Source organism: Platalea leucorodia, assembly GCF_965183815.1.
Source record: "Platalea leucorodia genome assembly, chromosome: 1".
NCBI classification, from domain to species: domain Eukaryota; kingdom Metazoa; phylum Chordata; class Aves; order Pelecaniformes; family Threskiornithidae; genus Platalea; species Platalea leucorodia.
The window spans coordinates 41666425-41682540 of NC_138823.1; the positions used below are offsets into that span (position 1 = coordinate 41666425).

The window sequence follows — 16116 nt, forward strand, 5'->3', positions numbered from 1 at the left end:
GCAAAATACTTGGTTTGAAACTGAAGTGGTGTGCTTTTTCCTCCTGGATCAGGAGGTAGTGAAACACACAGAAAGCTGATTGATAGCTTGAGACGGCTTTAACAGTCCCTTTTGATCACTTTGCAGATGCTCTTCTCAGAGGTAAAGCAAGTGTTATTCATCTCTGGCCAGAGACTGTACAATTCCTCTTAACATAATTTGGTATTTCAAGTATTAAATGATACTAAGTATCTGATATCTCTGTAATTTTATCAGTATGGGCCATGCATTCACCACTTATGTGTGAACTCAGAATTACCCAATAATTAAATTGGTTCACCGTATCTTTGTTAAAGAGGTGTATGGCAGTGTCTTTGTAGTCACAAATGAAATATAAGTATGTATCAGTATGTCACAAATAGTGCCGCAAAGGCTTTTTAATACCTCCTCACCAGGAGGAATTTTCTAACCGATCTGCCCTTAGACACTTCAGGATTAATTATTCCCGCTCAGACCAGATAGAGCCTTCCAGCCACCTCACGGAAAGGCAAGGTGTTTTCATGAGGGACGATGCACTCAGTAAAACTTCAGGTTTCTTGAGAAAGAACACAGCGTACACCTCCTGTAATGTGTAAAGAGCCTGGGACAGTCAAGAGGGAGGCCTTGACCCTGCTCCTAATTAGCAGAACTTCTTCTGAATCTCTGAAATTTCGGCAAATCTGCCAGTCTTTCCTCCCACGCTCAGAAGAGTGTCCTACAAATACAACTAGGAAGAGAGGGGGAAAATATTCCTCATGTCATCATGAACATTAGTTCAGTGTTTTAAAAATAATACCAAAAAACTGGCAGATTTTGCACCTACTTTCAGGTTTTATCATGTACTATCTGTGGGTTTTTATGTCTGTATCTGAATCCTGCAAATATGCATATAATACATATTGCACACGTGTCCATCCACATGCGAGCAGAGCTAGGCAGATCCACGGAGTCAGAGATTTGCATTCATTTTATCATATTCATTTAATTTCCCTTAGTTTACTGGAGAAAACAAGGGTTTTTTTGCTAATGGAACTGCCGTTATACTTAGGGAAAATGAAGTTATCTTTCTCATCTTTATCATCACAGATAATGAAGCAATTTCAGTAACGTGTGTGTCAGCGGATTGTTGGTGATGGTACATCCTTCAGAAAGAATACAAATAGACTTCACTGACCCTGAAGTGCTGAGAGTAACATGAAACTTACTCTGACTTGTAAACTGAGCAAACATGACATGGAGGTCACAGAATAAGGGCATATATGCATCTTTCAGCCCTTGTTTTGACAAAGTGACTTCTTTCTCCAGAGGGACATTTCTGCCATTTTTTCCCAGCATGTTTCACCTTTCACTGGCTATTAATCCCAGTATGACTTAACTGCAAATTATGTTTCCCACCTATAAGCTCATGGGAGTTAATTCTTAAATTTTTTTCATCATTTATGTGAGCACACAGAGTTAGCACTCAGAAGATCTAAGAAAATAAGGGTATGGAAAACAACACATTGAGTTTAAATCAAATGTAACAAGTTATAAATATTGGGACAAAGAGTATTATTAAAATTCACGTTCACTAATGGAAAATTATTACTAGCAGCTTTAAGAAATCAGGGTAGCCCATAACATTCTTAAGAATCTGTGCATTTTCTAATATTCTATGCAGTATTCCTCCAGCTTTAGTAAGATAGCTTCTCTGTGTCTGATGCAGTCTAACATTTATATAGACATCAGTTTTAACCAGAATTTTCAGAACTTTATGAACTGGATTAACAAAGCAAGTTTTGCTAAAAGTGAAATTATTCAGAATATTCTTATTTTTCTGAATGTGTGGCTCATGAAACATCTTTGGTACAGGTGTGGATAGCATCCCAGCACAGAATACTTCTAAAGGAAGGTATCAGCACAGCAACTAGCATATTTATTCAATGCAGTAGAACAAGTGTGGATGGGGTTTAGCCTCTTCATCATGCTAGCTAAATGATAAAGCACTATTAGCAGTTATCAGCCTGTATGGTAAAGGACACTGAAATTCTTATCCCTGGTTTGCAGATGGGAAAATGAGACATGTCAAAGATCACTGCAGACTTTTGCTGGAACCCACCTTCTTGAATTTGTTTTCAACCAGGCCATCAAATATGATGACAATAGTAATGTCTGCTTATGTGAGCAAATGTGACAGGCTTGGTTGTCTTTGTTGTGTAGGTTATTGGGTCAGTGATGCCAGTTCCAAGTTTGGAAAAGGCAAAATGTCAGCTTAGGTCAGGAAGCAGAGGGGCTAAATTCTTTTTCTTACAATGCTGAAGAGAAACGTGTAAGGTAATAGGGATTAGTTATTTTTCTAGCATAATAACCAAACTCCATGTCAAGGACAATTTGATGGTCTAGATATGTCTTTTCCCATGGTGGGACTCTTAAAGAGACTTCAGGGGGAGAACAGCAGCATTTTATAGCTTCTAAGTATCATCTGTTTTTTGTTTTTTCTCAACAGAGCTACAGTGAACCTGTTGATGTTAAAGCCTCCCCGCAACCTCAGATGATGAATTCAAAGCAGTCGGTGTTTCATGGGCCCACCCAGGCTCACTCTGCACTGTACCTCAGTTCCCACTACCACCAACAACCAGGAATGAATCCTCACATCACTGCCATGCATGCCAATATCCCCAGGAACATAGCACCCAAGCCCAACAACCAAATGCCAGTGACTGTTTCCATAGCAAACATGGCTGTGTCCCCACCGCCACCTCTTCAGATCAGCCCCCCTCTGCACCAGCATCTCAACATCCAGCAACACCAGCCAATTTCAATGCAGCAGTCCATTGGAAACCAGCTACCGATGCAGGTCCAATCTGCTTTACATTCACCTACAATGCAGCAAGTAAGTTTGAGCTTTTCAGTTGTCTGGGGAAATGTATTTTTTGAGGAAAAAAAAGTCATCCAGAAGTTGACATAGTGAGGGAGATTTAGAGCCATGGATTAGCTTTAGTTTTGCAGAGTTCCAAAACCGCAGTAGTGTAGTCTGAGGACTTAGTCTTTCAAAGGCAAGAACAAATGAATGAGTTTACCTAGATGATGGGGAACTTCAGTGGAACTGTTTGTGCTAGCAACGATGTTCATCACATTCTTCTGAACACTAGCTGTGTCTTCCCTAACAAATTCAGGAGGCATCCTTTAAATAGAAGTGTGTCTGTAGATCCCTCTACAAATCTGGGAGTACCCTGAAATATAAGTGAAATGTTAAGTCTTCAGGAGACATATTTTACAAACAAAAGGCAGGCATGTCTAAAAAAAGATATGACTGTAGCATGTGCCATTATCCTTGTGCTGACTGTGATGTGGGACAGTCAGAGGCAACATTAAGCAACACAGGTTGTGTTAAACATCCTAGATTAAGTGAACAGTCAGTTTATGCTGCATTCATAACTTCATTTTGCTAGATAGACATTCCTTTATTTTACTGGAAATAAGTGGGCTGTCCCCAGTATCCCAATATGGTGGCTTTTTTTTTTCATTTTCAGTGTTTTAGATAGTTGATTCTCAATATATTTCCTAGGAGTTCTGAACAAATGCAGGCCAGCCATAGTATTGTGACTTTTGGGCCCAGGCCTATGGAGGGTTAGAGCAGATTAACTCTGCTGATTTCATGAGAGAAAATTCCTTTTTGTATTGGATGAGATCTGACTATCAATAATAAGATCTTGCTTTGCAAAGAAGCATTAGAATGAAAACTTTTTGAATGGATTTGCAAGAATCTACAAAATTTGTATACACAAAACTTGTCAGTTCTGGTTGATAATACATAGTCATGAACTTGCTACATGTTTTGAATATCTCTGTGAATTCACCTTTGCTAGCAAGGTATTTGCATTTGCTTTCCAAGCCAGAAACATTCATCTCAAGATTGGTCTTTAGAGATAGGAATACCTGAACACAAAACATAGCTTCTAGCTGGGAGAACAATTTAACAGGGAAAGAAATTTTCCAAAGCAGGACAAAATAAAAAAAGAGTTGAAAGCAATCTGGACTGATAAATTTCGTTGTTCAGAAGGTAAATCAAGGTGTGCTCAGGATGATCTGGATTTTTTCAGAGACTTTGATCTTAGTCTCAGGAGTGATTTGGAGTAATTAGACAGAAAGGAAAAATTGTAAAGTGTTTACAACTTTTTCCTAGTCCAGTTTATTTTTCACGATCAGAGTAAACAGACTTATGACCACACAAATGTGGAGTCTTTTACTGTCGTGTATTCCTGAAGGCTTTCCTATTAGTTAGAAACCCAGTGTCCCGGTGTGAGTGTCCTGGGAGAGCCCATGCTCAAGTCTCAGAGAAACTCAGGAGTTAACCTCAAGCCTGGACAGCAAGAATTAGCTAGTGGTTGTCCTAGACAGATGAGCCAGGAGGGTCTGTCTGGAGATCCCAAGCCTAATGCAATCCTGGTTGAGCCTGAAGGCTCAGAGCAGTGAGAGACAAAGCCGTGGACAGAGACTCAATGCAATAGCCCAGTTCATTTACCAAACGACATCTGTGACAGCAGCCTGTTGAGACTGTATAGTTATATTTCAGTGAGTTTTTATTGCAAAGTGATTCAGTCTTCCAAGTTCAGATTGTTTGCCCAGCTCGGTGTCACTTGCACATTACTTGACCAATGCAGAGCTATAGAAGATCAAACCCCTTATGTCTTTTCCAGAATCATTGATAGCCATAATTTACTGAACAGATTTGAAAATCTGGCTTTATTTATTGAATTAATAGTACAGTAGGGGCTAGCAAAAAATGTAATGCAGATGTTAGATACTTACATATGTATACATACATTGTCATCATCATTGTATGAATCCAAACACCTAGGCATTATTCCAAACTGTTACATACTACAAAAAGGTAAGATAATATGAATCTTTTGGTGTTTTATTTTACCAAGTTGCATACTCGAAGCATGTGCTGTGGACGTCAATGGCTTGAGAGTACTTTCACTCATCTGTGAGATTTGCGGCATGCAGCTGAGTTATTTCTAGCTCGAGAGAAAACACAGGGCACTAGGTTGTAGAAAACAGCTGTCTACAAGTCAATATGTAGACCTGTACCATGATGAATCTTTTGCTTTACTAAGTATGAGTACAGTAAAGTAAAAAATGCTGTACCTCTGTTCCTGCTCTCCATTGTTAAATTCATGAAAGGTTAGCTTCAATACTTTTTACCAATTCATATTGCATAGTCAGAAAGGCTGATGCTTATAATGAAGATACCATGGTGAGATATTTCTAGGCTTCACAAGGTGTCAGGTGCTTATTACGTGTTGAAATACTACACTGCCAATCTTAACTACATTTCTCTTTAAGCACTGTGGAACATCTACAAGCCAGTCTATATTTCTTATGCTCCTGCTTTTGTTCCAAAGTAGGACAACTTTTGTGCTCTGGAAAATCTATGTAATTTCACTTCGGAATATTTGTAATTTTTTTTTTTATTTTTTTTTTAGCATAAAACAGTTTACATAGTTTGCAAATTGAGTTTAAATATAGAATCCATTTCCTTTAGAGAGTGATGTTGGCAAAGACAAAGCAAAAAGTATGTTAAATTTTAGGGCAACAGGTGTACTAACAACACCATGATTTGTCATGCCACAGCAGAACAGTGGTATCCTGTCTAGTCTCTTAGGTATGACTCTTTCTAGACATACTCAAGAAATGTTAGAAAACACTATCCCCAGGATTGTGTACTGCAGTAGAGCACAGAGGACAGGCTGACCACCAGAAGGCATGTAGCAAGAATTCAAGAAACTATAACTTGAAAGTAAAGGCCTCCTTCTGACTCAGTTGTCAAAAGACTCTGCTCTCCCCTCTGCTCGAAATTGAGCAAACACTCTGCTGATCACAGAGCATGCTAAGGAGGAAAAGACATAGTGGGAAGAAAAGCAAGCCTTCCAAACGATGACAGCAGCACAGACTCAACAGCAGTGAGGACAAAGAAGAGGCGTAGCACCACCCTGTATGTCCAGCCCGTGGTGAGGAGGGAAGGAGGACTCTGGATATGAGGTTCAGTCCGCAGCACCGTGTCACAGACCACTCTGCCTCATAAAAAGACAGCCAAGAAGAATGGGACAATATGTAGTCTGATAAAGCAGAATCAATAGTTGCTTTTAATTCAACATTTTTTCAGTTCCTCTTCCCTCAGCTGTTTGATTTCCTCCATGCTAAAGGTGTGGCCACCCTAAGCCTTTTCCAAAGACTCCAACAGGCAGCCAATTTATGTAAGGAGTAAGAACAGAAACTAATTACCATCCCACTCCCTACAGCATGACTTGCAACAGGAGACATTTTCCTTTTCAGAAATATCACCACTGCTCATACCAAACAGACTAATACACTTCAAGAAGGAATGAGGTAAATTTTCTCATGTCACACTGCAGTGTGAAGCTTAATAGGCAAGAGAGGGGTAAGTAAGTCTGTCAACAGATTCCTAGCAGACTTCTACCACAGGCATTGTCAGACTCACCTGCATGGGCACCACCATTGCAGAGAGACAGCTGTGCTGTAGACTTGTCAGAAGCAGCAGTCACAGATCCCGACGATGGTTGGTTCTTATTTTTTTCCTTTTTTTCCCAGCATCCAGCTTTGAAATAGTTCATGGTTTACTAGTGTGACGCTCAACAGTAGCAGGCTCTGGGAATCCCTGCTCTCTACAGATCCCCTGCTTTTGCTCTGGGAGATTTGGTCACTCATTTACTCCAGGAGAGGGAGGATAGTTTCTTAGAATCATAGAATCATAGAATCGTTAAAGTTGGAAAAGACCCTTAGGATCATCGAGTCCAACTGTTAACCTAGCACTGCCAAGTCCACCACTAAACCATGTCCTCAAGCACCACGTCTACCCGTCTTTTAAATACCTGCAGGGATGGGGACTCAACCACTTCCCTGGGCAGCCTGTTCCAATGCCTGACTACCCTTTCGGTGAAGACGTTTTTCCTAATATCCAGTCTAAACTTCCCCTGGTGCAGCTTGAGGCCGTTTCCTCTCATCCTATCGCTTTTTACTGGGGAGAAGAGACCAACCCCCACCTCACTACAACCTCCTTTCAGGTAGTTGCAGAGAGCAATAAGGTCTCCCCCCTCAGCATCCTCTTCTCCAGACTAAACAACCCCAGCTCCCTCAGCCGCTCCTCGTAAGACTTGTTCTCTAGACCCTTCACCAGCTTCCTTGCCCTTCTTTGGACACGCTCCAGCACCTCGATGTCCTTCTTGTAGTCAGGGGCCCAAAACTGAACACAGTACTCAAGGTGCGTCCTCACCAGCGCTGAGTACAGGGGCACTCTTATAAGACAAGTCTTCTTATCAAAGACCATCTTGTAGTATGTCTGAAGGACTGCCAACTCCAAGAAAAATCACATAAAGATCCAGATTTCAGTCCTGGCAGCAGAACACAATCCTCCAGAACCACTCTGCGTGAAATCCACAAACTCTTCTTCTGTGTGTAACTTCGAGGAAGGATGAATAAGAAGTACTGACCTGGGGAGAGAGTTCTGCCCCCACTGCTGCCAGGACAAGGAGCTGATCTTCAACAGCGTGTCCTCCTCCACTTCCAGCAGCCCTCACCTGCACGTGTGCAGCTACCAAACCAAGAGAGACTGCCAGCTGGAGAAGGGCAGTCTCCCCACAGAGTCCACAAAAACTACAGAACATCAAGAATCTCGGAAGTGTTGGTAGCCAAAAATCCTCAGTGACTGCACAATTCCTGTTATTTTTAAAATCAATTAATTCTGTGGAGTATGCAGCTGATGCAATGCATCCAAATTGTTCTGAAATGCACAAGGCAAAGTAAAATTTAAGTATTAGCATTTTGGTCATATGCCTAGCATCAGTAAATAGTTTTTAATTTCTTTTAAACAATCTTCTCTAGTTTGAGTCATCTAAATATTTTTTGTAGCTTCTGCAAAGTAGACCATTTTGTCTCTATTCCTTTCTGTTCCAAAACAGTTAATGAATAAATTAAATAATGGGCACTACTGTAGACCTTTGGGGTGCTCGTTTACAGTGTTAATCCTTTACACTTTAAAAAATGACCATTTAGTTCTATTCTCATACTTAGATCTAAATTAGATCCTGTTTTTGATGATGTTTAACTTCTAATTCTGAAATATACTGTATTTTTCTTAAATATTATGAACAGGAGCCGTGTTAAAGTTTTACTTTGTTAGAGTCTAAATCCACTGTGTAGCAGTTTTTTCTTTCATCCACTTTTGACACACTGGAAGAATCCCAGTAGGTTTGAAGAGTGTGATTTTTCTTTCATTAAATGCTCATGTAAGCGTCTTATGACTTTATTATTTTTTAACTGATACAGAGTTGTTTTCCTCCAGTCTGTTTCTTAGGTTTGACATGATGTTTAATTTTTACTTAGTTGGGATCTGGTGATCTGAATCTTAACCCTTGTCATTCAAATCAGCATGATTTCTCCAAAGTTCAGGCTAAAATGGCATCTGAAGCTGCAACCTGTTTTCTTTTGCAAAGTCGTTCTTTCCTTTCTCTGCCTAAACAGACACTTGTGCTTCTTTCTGAGCATACCTCCCCCTCCAGCCTGTTGTACTGTGCTCTTTTGTGTGGAGAGTGATGAGACCAAGGATTCACTCCCTCCCAAATATGCCCAGTCCTTGTTAAGGAACCCATTTAAGTAGCCCTACTGGAAGCATCTCCTTCCCTGCTTAAAATCCTTCACCCAAGCATGATGGTGGTGGGATGGTGGGTCCCATTAAAATCTCTGTCCCACTTCAGTTCACAGGTAGAGCAAGCAAAACTCGATTCTTAATGTCTAGTAACCATGGCTGTAAATGTATGCATAACAAAGAAGCAGAAGATTAATGTATGTCACATTTTATTTTTTTTTTTTTTTATAATAATAACTCATTTCAGTCTACTTTTAGGTATTTTTTTTCCTTTAGAAAATAAATGTATACAGCAAAATGATTGCATAGCCTGCCAAAAATAATAGCCTCATTTTTTCTGGTACACATTATATACAGTAAACTCAGGGACCTGCTGTATTTGTCCGGATTTCTTCCCCTTTTTTGTGATGCTTTGTCTTCGAATGAGGTCAAGAGAAAAAAAAAATCATTAATATCTGTCAACTTCCTTTATAACCTTAAGGAAAAATCTTTGTATGATATCACACAGACAGATTTTCAATTTCCTTGTGTAATAAACAGATGCTTTAGGATTTGGATGTAATTTAAAGGTTTAAAATATCACATTGAGATTGATGAATAAATCAGTTGTGAAGACAAAAACATTGATGCCTGTTGAAAATACCTCTCCAGACAGGCAGGAAATGAAATTAGTTCCCAGTAAAGTGTGGAGATGAGGATCACTGTTTAGTTCTGCTGCAGGCTTTTTAGGACTTGCTACAGTGGCACAACGAAACTGCTAGGGCTACAGAAATCTAATTAAAGAGCAAATGTCCCTCCTGACATCGAATTAATCTTTATCAAGTTCCCTATTTTTATTTCAATCTGGAACAAGAAAATGAAATTTAAAATTCTAGGCATGTTGCAAAACAGTTGGTGATTTTCTCTTGAGCATTACAATGCAAAAACTTTCAGCATTGTTTAATTAGACCTCGAAGCACTCATTTTCTGAGCAGTTTTTATTTCATCATTGTTTGTTAAGGGCTTACATAAATAATACACAAATATTTACTACAAGCCTGGTACAAGGCTGTGTGCCTCTGTTGTACAGATCTATATTTCTAGAGTTTCTTCTGTTGATGAAAAAGCTGAAGTAATTATTGTTTACATTTTAAACATCACCATACTTTATCGGTCCTTTGTATTGAGTTCAGGTTTCTTAAATTACTTTGCCTTAACAAGCATGCTTTCCAACACCCACGTTATTACTTTTGCTGCTGGTGTTCTGGTAGCCCTCAACCAGGCTCAGTGCTGGCCGGTGCTGGGTCCTGCCTCTCAGCAGCACTCAGACCACATCTGCGGAGCCCGGAGCTGGCCCCTGCCCACTGGTGTGCCCGCATCAGTCTGCTTCTGGAGATGGAGCCTGGCTCAGATACCTCTGCACTGCATTAAAATTTATCACGTGAGCACGTCCTAAGAAACAGGCCCCAATCCCAGGCAGTTATAAACTAACCAGACTTGCCAGGTGCAAGATGAAACTGTTGTTACCCTTTATTTTGCAGATAGCAGAATTAAGTTCAGATCTGTGGTCCCAACCTTAACATGAGATGTATCGATTCAGTCCAAGCATAAATGCATGCATGCTTCGCTGGAAGAAAGCCAAAGCAATTTGGCTGTGGTCGCACAGAAAAACAGAGAAAATATGAGAATAAGTCCCCACCCAGTTCCAAGCTGGCATTTAAACCACAGGACCATCCTCCTGTATCTAAGCTATTTATTCATCCGAAGTCCAGAAGAAACGGAACAGATATTGCACTGATGGTCTCTTCCTGATTTGGGGAACTGTCTCTTCTTGCTGCATGAGTACTTGAGTCTCTGTACCTGCTCTCTTGCATGCTTCGCTAAAGCACTGCTGGAGCTACTGGCCCCATATAGTGTTTTGCTTGTATGTATGATTGTTTCATGAAGGCTGATAAGAGATAGCTCAGGGGCTTGGCTACCAAAGGTCCACCTGAGTGCCTGAGGGTATGATGTGTTTCTGTGGCTAGTTTCCTCTTACAGCTAAATTAGAAAGGCCTTAAGGGTGATGTTTTGTATAAAAATGATCACAGTGATATACAAAACCAAATTTTCTGCCTTCTAATTACACGAAACTCCAATTAAAGTCATTGGGAAGTCTGCTCAATCAGAGTTTCCTTTGGATTCGTGGCAGGCATGGAGGCTGTTTATGCAGCCTGATGTGCAGGTTTAGAGCCTGGTGAAAAGGCTGTGTACAGAGCATGGGGGTTACAGTCACCACAGGTGGGTTTTATTTTACCTTATGAGCAGGGCAGTATATGTTACATGACAACTAGATGCTAGATTGAGCTCATGAACGTGCCCACTACTAATGGTCTGTTTCTCAAAGTCATCAGGGACAAAGTGAGGCTTTGGAGAGCATTTAAGGTACTGAGATGTGACTTGGGATATTCTCCATGTGGAAGAGATTATGGAGGAAAGTTGCGCTTATTTACAGCCTAGGCGAGAATCTGCAGTCAGGATGAGTGGAGTGAGGTGAGGGTGTACACGAGAGGCACAACAGGGCAGAACACCTGCGGGACCTCCAGGGGAGAGATGGAGTAGAAGGCACCAAGAAAGAGGGATGTGAAGAAGAAAGTGGCATGTTGTATTTGAAGGAAGCTCATTTCTGGGGATGGAGGGGGCCAGGCAGGAACTGAGAATACTCATTTATCTTGATTAAAAGTAGTGTGGCTGAGTTGTTAAACCTGCAGAAAAAAACCCAGGTCTTCCCAAAATTCCTGTCTTAATGAAGGCTGTGTATATGAAGCGATCACACATAATCCACCAGAATTTAAAACTAAAAGCTGTGAGCTTTAATCCTGTCTATACTGTATGTGGGCTTTGGCCAGAAGGAGTGGATTTTCAAACTAGGTATCTCGGTTCAAGTTCAGTTTCTGGTTTAGCAGCTACACATCCAGTTAACTTGAGTGGGAATTATATGCCCTTGCCCCAGGAAGGAATTTGGTCTGTTTTTTTTCAGCAGGTATCGATTGTAGTTCTTCTAACTTTGCAGGAACATGATGTACATTTATATAGGGTGAACCAGATACACTAGCCTTGAAATTTCAATTGTTCTCCTGGTTTTGAAACACAGCATTTAAACATCCTCATATATCAAAAGAGCTAAAAATTATTATGACTTTTCATATGACAGATATTTTAGGGAGCAGGTTAGATGTCTCTTTGTAACTTCCACTTTTTTTTCCTTGTCTTCGTGGTTTCAAAAAGCAAGTTATTCTGTGCTACTTTCACTACATTAGTCCAACAACTGTTAAAAAGCTTTGGTTGAATTTCTGTTTAGTTGAGAGAGAAGTACAAATAAAAGAAGCAGCAGATGGTCCCTTTGTGACTGAATGAAGAAAAAGGGTTTTGAGAACAATATGTGAATAGGTGTAGTCTAATAAAACAGTCAGCCACCTGCTGCCTACATCCTTCAAAAAGATTCTGTTGCATATTCTGGGAATTAACAACTTGTGTGTGTCCTTACATTTAATCTAAATGGAAGCTCTAAGGAGCAAACAGACCTTTTTGCCCCAGTGCTGATTGAGTTGTTCTCTTGGTTTTGAATTGTTCCTGCTCTGTCCCTTTTAGTTCCATCCTGTGACCGTGTAATAGCTAACAACGATTTGGCAGTGTTTCATTTCTCAAACCAAAGAAAGATTTTAAAACTTAGAAAGCACCTACACATTTTTTCCTATTTTAAGTTTGATAACCTAAAATACACCTGGAAAAGAAGTATTCTACCATTTCACAGTACACATCATTTGGTTTTGTTTTTTTTTTTTAATGCACCCAACCTGTTGCTTGGTTTCCATACATTGTAATGTACTTGCTTTCTCCTCTAGGGATTTACTCTTCAGCCTGATTATCAGAATATCATCAATCCAACATCAACAGCTGCACAAGTTGTTACCCAAGCAATGGAGTATGTTCGTTCAGGGTGCAGAAATCCTCCAGCACAGACTGTGGACTGGAATAATGACTACTGCAGTAATGGGTAAGCAGCCAGTGAATGCCACCTTGTGTTGAGCAACATTCATGACACAAGTATCTGATAGAGACTTTGGAAACGGCTTTATTGCCTGTTTCCCTATGGTATTTCAGAAGTGCACTGTGTTTGTTTAGCAGTGAGACTGTTGTGGGGGAACAAATTTTCAATACATACATTTATTAGACATTGTTATCACCTTATTGCAGCACATACGCTTTGGTCTTAGAGAACTTCCATTCCTTAGAAAATCAGAACTGAAATCTTAGGGAGAAGGTGCAGGAAAGAAGCGTTAAGATCACTGCCTCCTACTTGAGAGGCAAATGGTGTGAATTGTTTTCTCCAAGTACTCCAGTACTGAGGAGAGCTTGCTGCCAGTGTAAACAACTAGTTTGGGTCATGACAACGCACATCAGTGAGATGCAGGGGTGATGCATGGGATACAAGATACATGGAAGGCAATGGCATGAAGATCACATGACTGTAACCAGAAACAAAACACCATACCTGTAGGAGCTCTGTGCCCCTACCGTAAGGTTAGTAGCTCCTTCAAACCCTCAGCTCCTCTGCAGCATGGTTTTTGTGGAGCCATGTTACTGGCCCGAGAAGTGCCTGGAAACATTTAGGACTCTGAACAGAAGGTATCTTTTGAGTTTTAAATGATAGATGTTGTGCCTTGTGAACATGACCACCAGCCTGACCTTCCCTTGACCTTGGCATGAATGCCCAAGGCAACGCAGATAAAAGCTCTTGGTTGCTACTAAAGTGTCAAATCCAGCCCAGACAAATGAACACAAAGCAGAACTAAAGACCAGTTTCACCCATTGCATTTACTCAGACTGAGAATTACACTTGCATTATTGTTTTAAAGTATTTCTGGAACTCAAACTAGAACTGAACAAAAATCTTTTTTTGGTTACTAGTTCAGAATAACACCTTGACGAGAACCTGCTGACACTGAGGCAGACTTTAACTAGTCTGCACAGCAGCATCACTTTCCCCCATACCTATCACTGTTGCCCCATGACTTGCCCGCTTGTTCAGCAGAACGGTCTCACTTCTGTGCTGTATCGCCGTAATGTCTTGATCTGTGCTGAAGGACCTTATAGGAGCCTACCCAGCCCACAGACTTTTATACTCGCTTAAACTGAGCTCTGAATAGACTGTCCTCTGTCAAGCAGGCCATAGCCACCTGTGGCTTTGACTCCTGGTCTCTTCTGGAAAAAGCGATGTGCAATCATTGCCAGCAGTGACCTCTAGGTGCTCACTGGGCATAACTTTCCCTCAGCAGAAGCTTTCTCTGAGCAGACCCTGTATATACCCTGTGTAGATATGCCTTTGTGAATCTGTGTGCATGGATTTAACCTATCTCTGCTATAGCATTGGCATAAATTGCCAGTGCAGCGGAGCTTGCTCTGTGCTGCTCCCAGACTCCAAACCAAGTAAGCTGTAAAGCTGTGGAAGAACAGAGCTGGTGCCTGGGTTTTGGCAAGGAAGCAGGAGACTGAGAATTGAACCTCTCTCCCAGAAAATCTCTGCAGGGTCAACCAAGCCCCATCAGTGACGCTTCTTCTGCTTTAAATGATACCTTTTTTTCTGACTTCTACAGACTGTTCCGAATTAGAAACTTTTTGCTCTGAACTGGTATGCTTCAGTTGAAGCTGAAACCCAGCAAGAACGGAATGTAAAAGTGTGCTAGACACAGTGCATTGGCGGAAGGTCTCCTGTAGAGCCTGGTTTCCAGTAGAGAGTTGGTCTAGTTGGCTCTGCCGGAAACTTCTGGTGTTCCCTTGCTCATGCTTACCTGAACCTGCCAGCCCAACACGTTTGGCTATGTCTGTACTAGTAAATAAGACAGGCCAGAGATATCAATGGCTGGCACGCATGTTCATGTAAGTAAGCTCTCTTGCCCTCTAAGAGAAGTGCCCACATCATATAGGCTGCTTATGGAGCATCGTTCTGAGACCTGTGCTAAACCCTCAGCTGTACTTATGTGATTTGTGAAGGAGAAATAGTCAGTGCTACCAACCCGCTAGCGCAGGTGATCCCAAACGAGAGCTTACACCCATGTCCCAGGCCTGTGTAGCTTAGAGCCAGATGTGGTCTCCAGGTTGCTACACGCCACTATGGCACTAGGGTTTTTCTTATTATTACCATGGCAATGCAGCCGTACTTCAGTGATATGCTTGGAATTAATGACATGCAGTAGAGTTGCAGGGGTTTTTTTGGAACAATAGGACTAAAAATTTGACAAATTTTTTAAAAAATCACATTTGTTCTTTTTCTCTTTGAACAGGGGCATGCAGAGGGACAAAGCACTCTACCTTACCTGAAAATCTGAAACACCTCTCCTTTCCACTGAGGAATGCAGGGAAGTCTTTTCATCATGGATTGCTTTATGCAGTCAAGGCAGTTCTGCATTTTATTAGGAAATACAAGTTGCTAAGCACTTAGGACTATTTGAGCTTGTGGGTCACCCACTCTGGAAAAAATAGTCTTGCTTCTTTCTTTTTCTTTTTTTTTTTTTTTTTAGCCCCCATTTTTTCTCTTTCTTTCTCCTTTCCACCCCTACCCTGAGATCCTTTAACGGACATTGCTTTTCTTCTTCCCTGAAGGAAACTTGGACCATTCAGATTTTATGTTGGTTTTTGCTGTGAAGTGCTGCGATAGTAACTGCCTTAGCAACTGTAGATGTCTTGGATAAAAGTCCTGGATTTTCCATTGGTTTTTCATAATGGGTGTTTATATGAAACTACTAAAGACTTTTTAAATGGCTTGATGTAGCAGTCATAGCAAGTTTGTAAATAGCATCTATGTTACACTCTCCTAGAGTATAAAATGTGAATGTTTTTGTAGGTAATTGTAATTGAAACTGGCTCATTCCAGTTTATTGATTTCACAATGAGGGTTAAATTGGCAAACATTCATATTTTTACTTCATTTTTAAACAACTGACTAATAGTTCTATATTTTCAAAGTATTTGGAGAAAAAAAGTAAAATATTCCCAAATTATATTAATTAAAAATATTGGCTTTGTCTCATGAAATAAACACAAAAAACTAGGAAAAAAACCTAATGTTGATAAAGAGCAAACACATTTATTTTGTACTGCCTAAAAAATGCTTCTTTTTTTTAAAAAAAATCACTTTATGTGTACTGGTTAGTAAACATCATTTAAGTCCTTTTATGTATAAAACTGCCAAATGCTTACCTGATATTTTATTAGATGCAGAAACAGATTGGAGACAGCTAAATTATAACCTTTACATATGGCTATGTATTATTGTTTCTTCATACTGTGTCTGTATTTAATCTTTTTTATGGAACCTGTTGCGCCTATTTATGAAATAATAAATATAGGTGTTTGTAAGTAAATTTGTTAGCATTTTAAAGAGGTTTCTTTGACGCTTTAACTTTTGCTGGCACAAATTGTTCACAATT

The 16116-nt window shown here is 40.3% G+C and overlaps 1 protein-coding gene across 1 annotated transcript in view; it reads left to right on the top strand.

Moving 5' to 3' along the window:
* Positions 1–15007, top strand: part of TOX (thymocyte selection associated high mobility group box) — a gene marked incomplete at both ends in the record, with an annotated part of 221351 nt that extends 206344 nt beyond the window's left edge. Inside the window, 3 exons of the mRNA XM_082332632.1 lie at positions 2504–2890; positions 12532–12683; positions 14971–15007. Coding sequence (XP_082188758.1) covers positions 2504–2890; positions 12532–12683; positions 14971–15007 — 576 coding nt within the window. The remainder of the gene's footprint in view (positions 1–2503; positions 2891–12531; positions 12684–14970) is intronic.
* Between the last annotated feature and the right edge of the window lie 1109 nt (positions 15008–16116).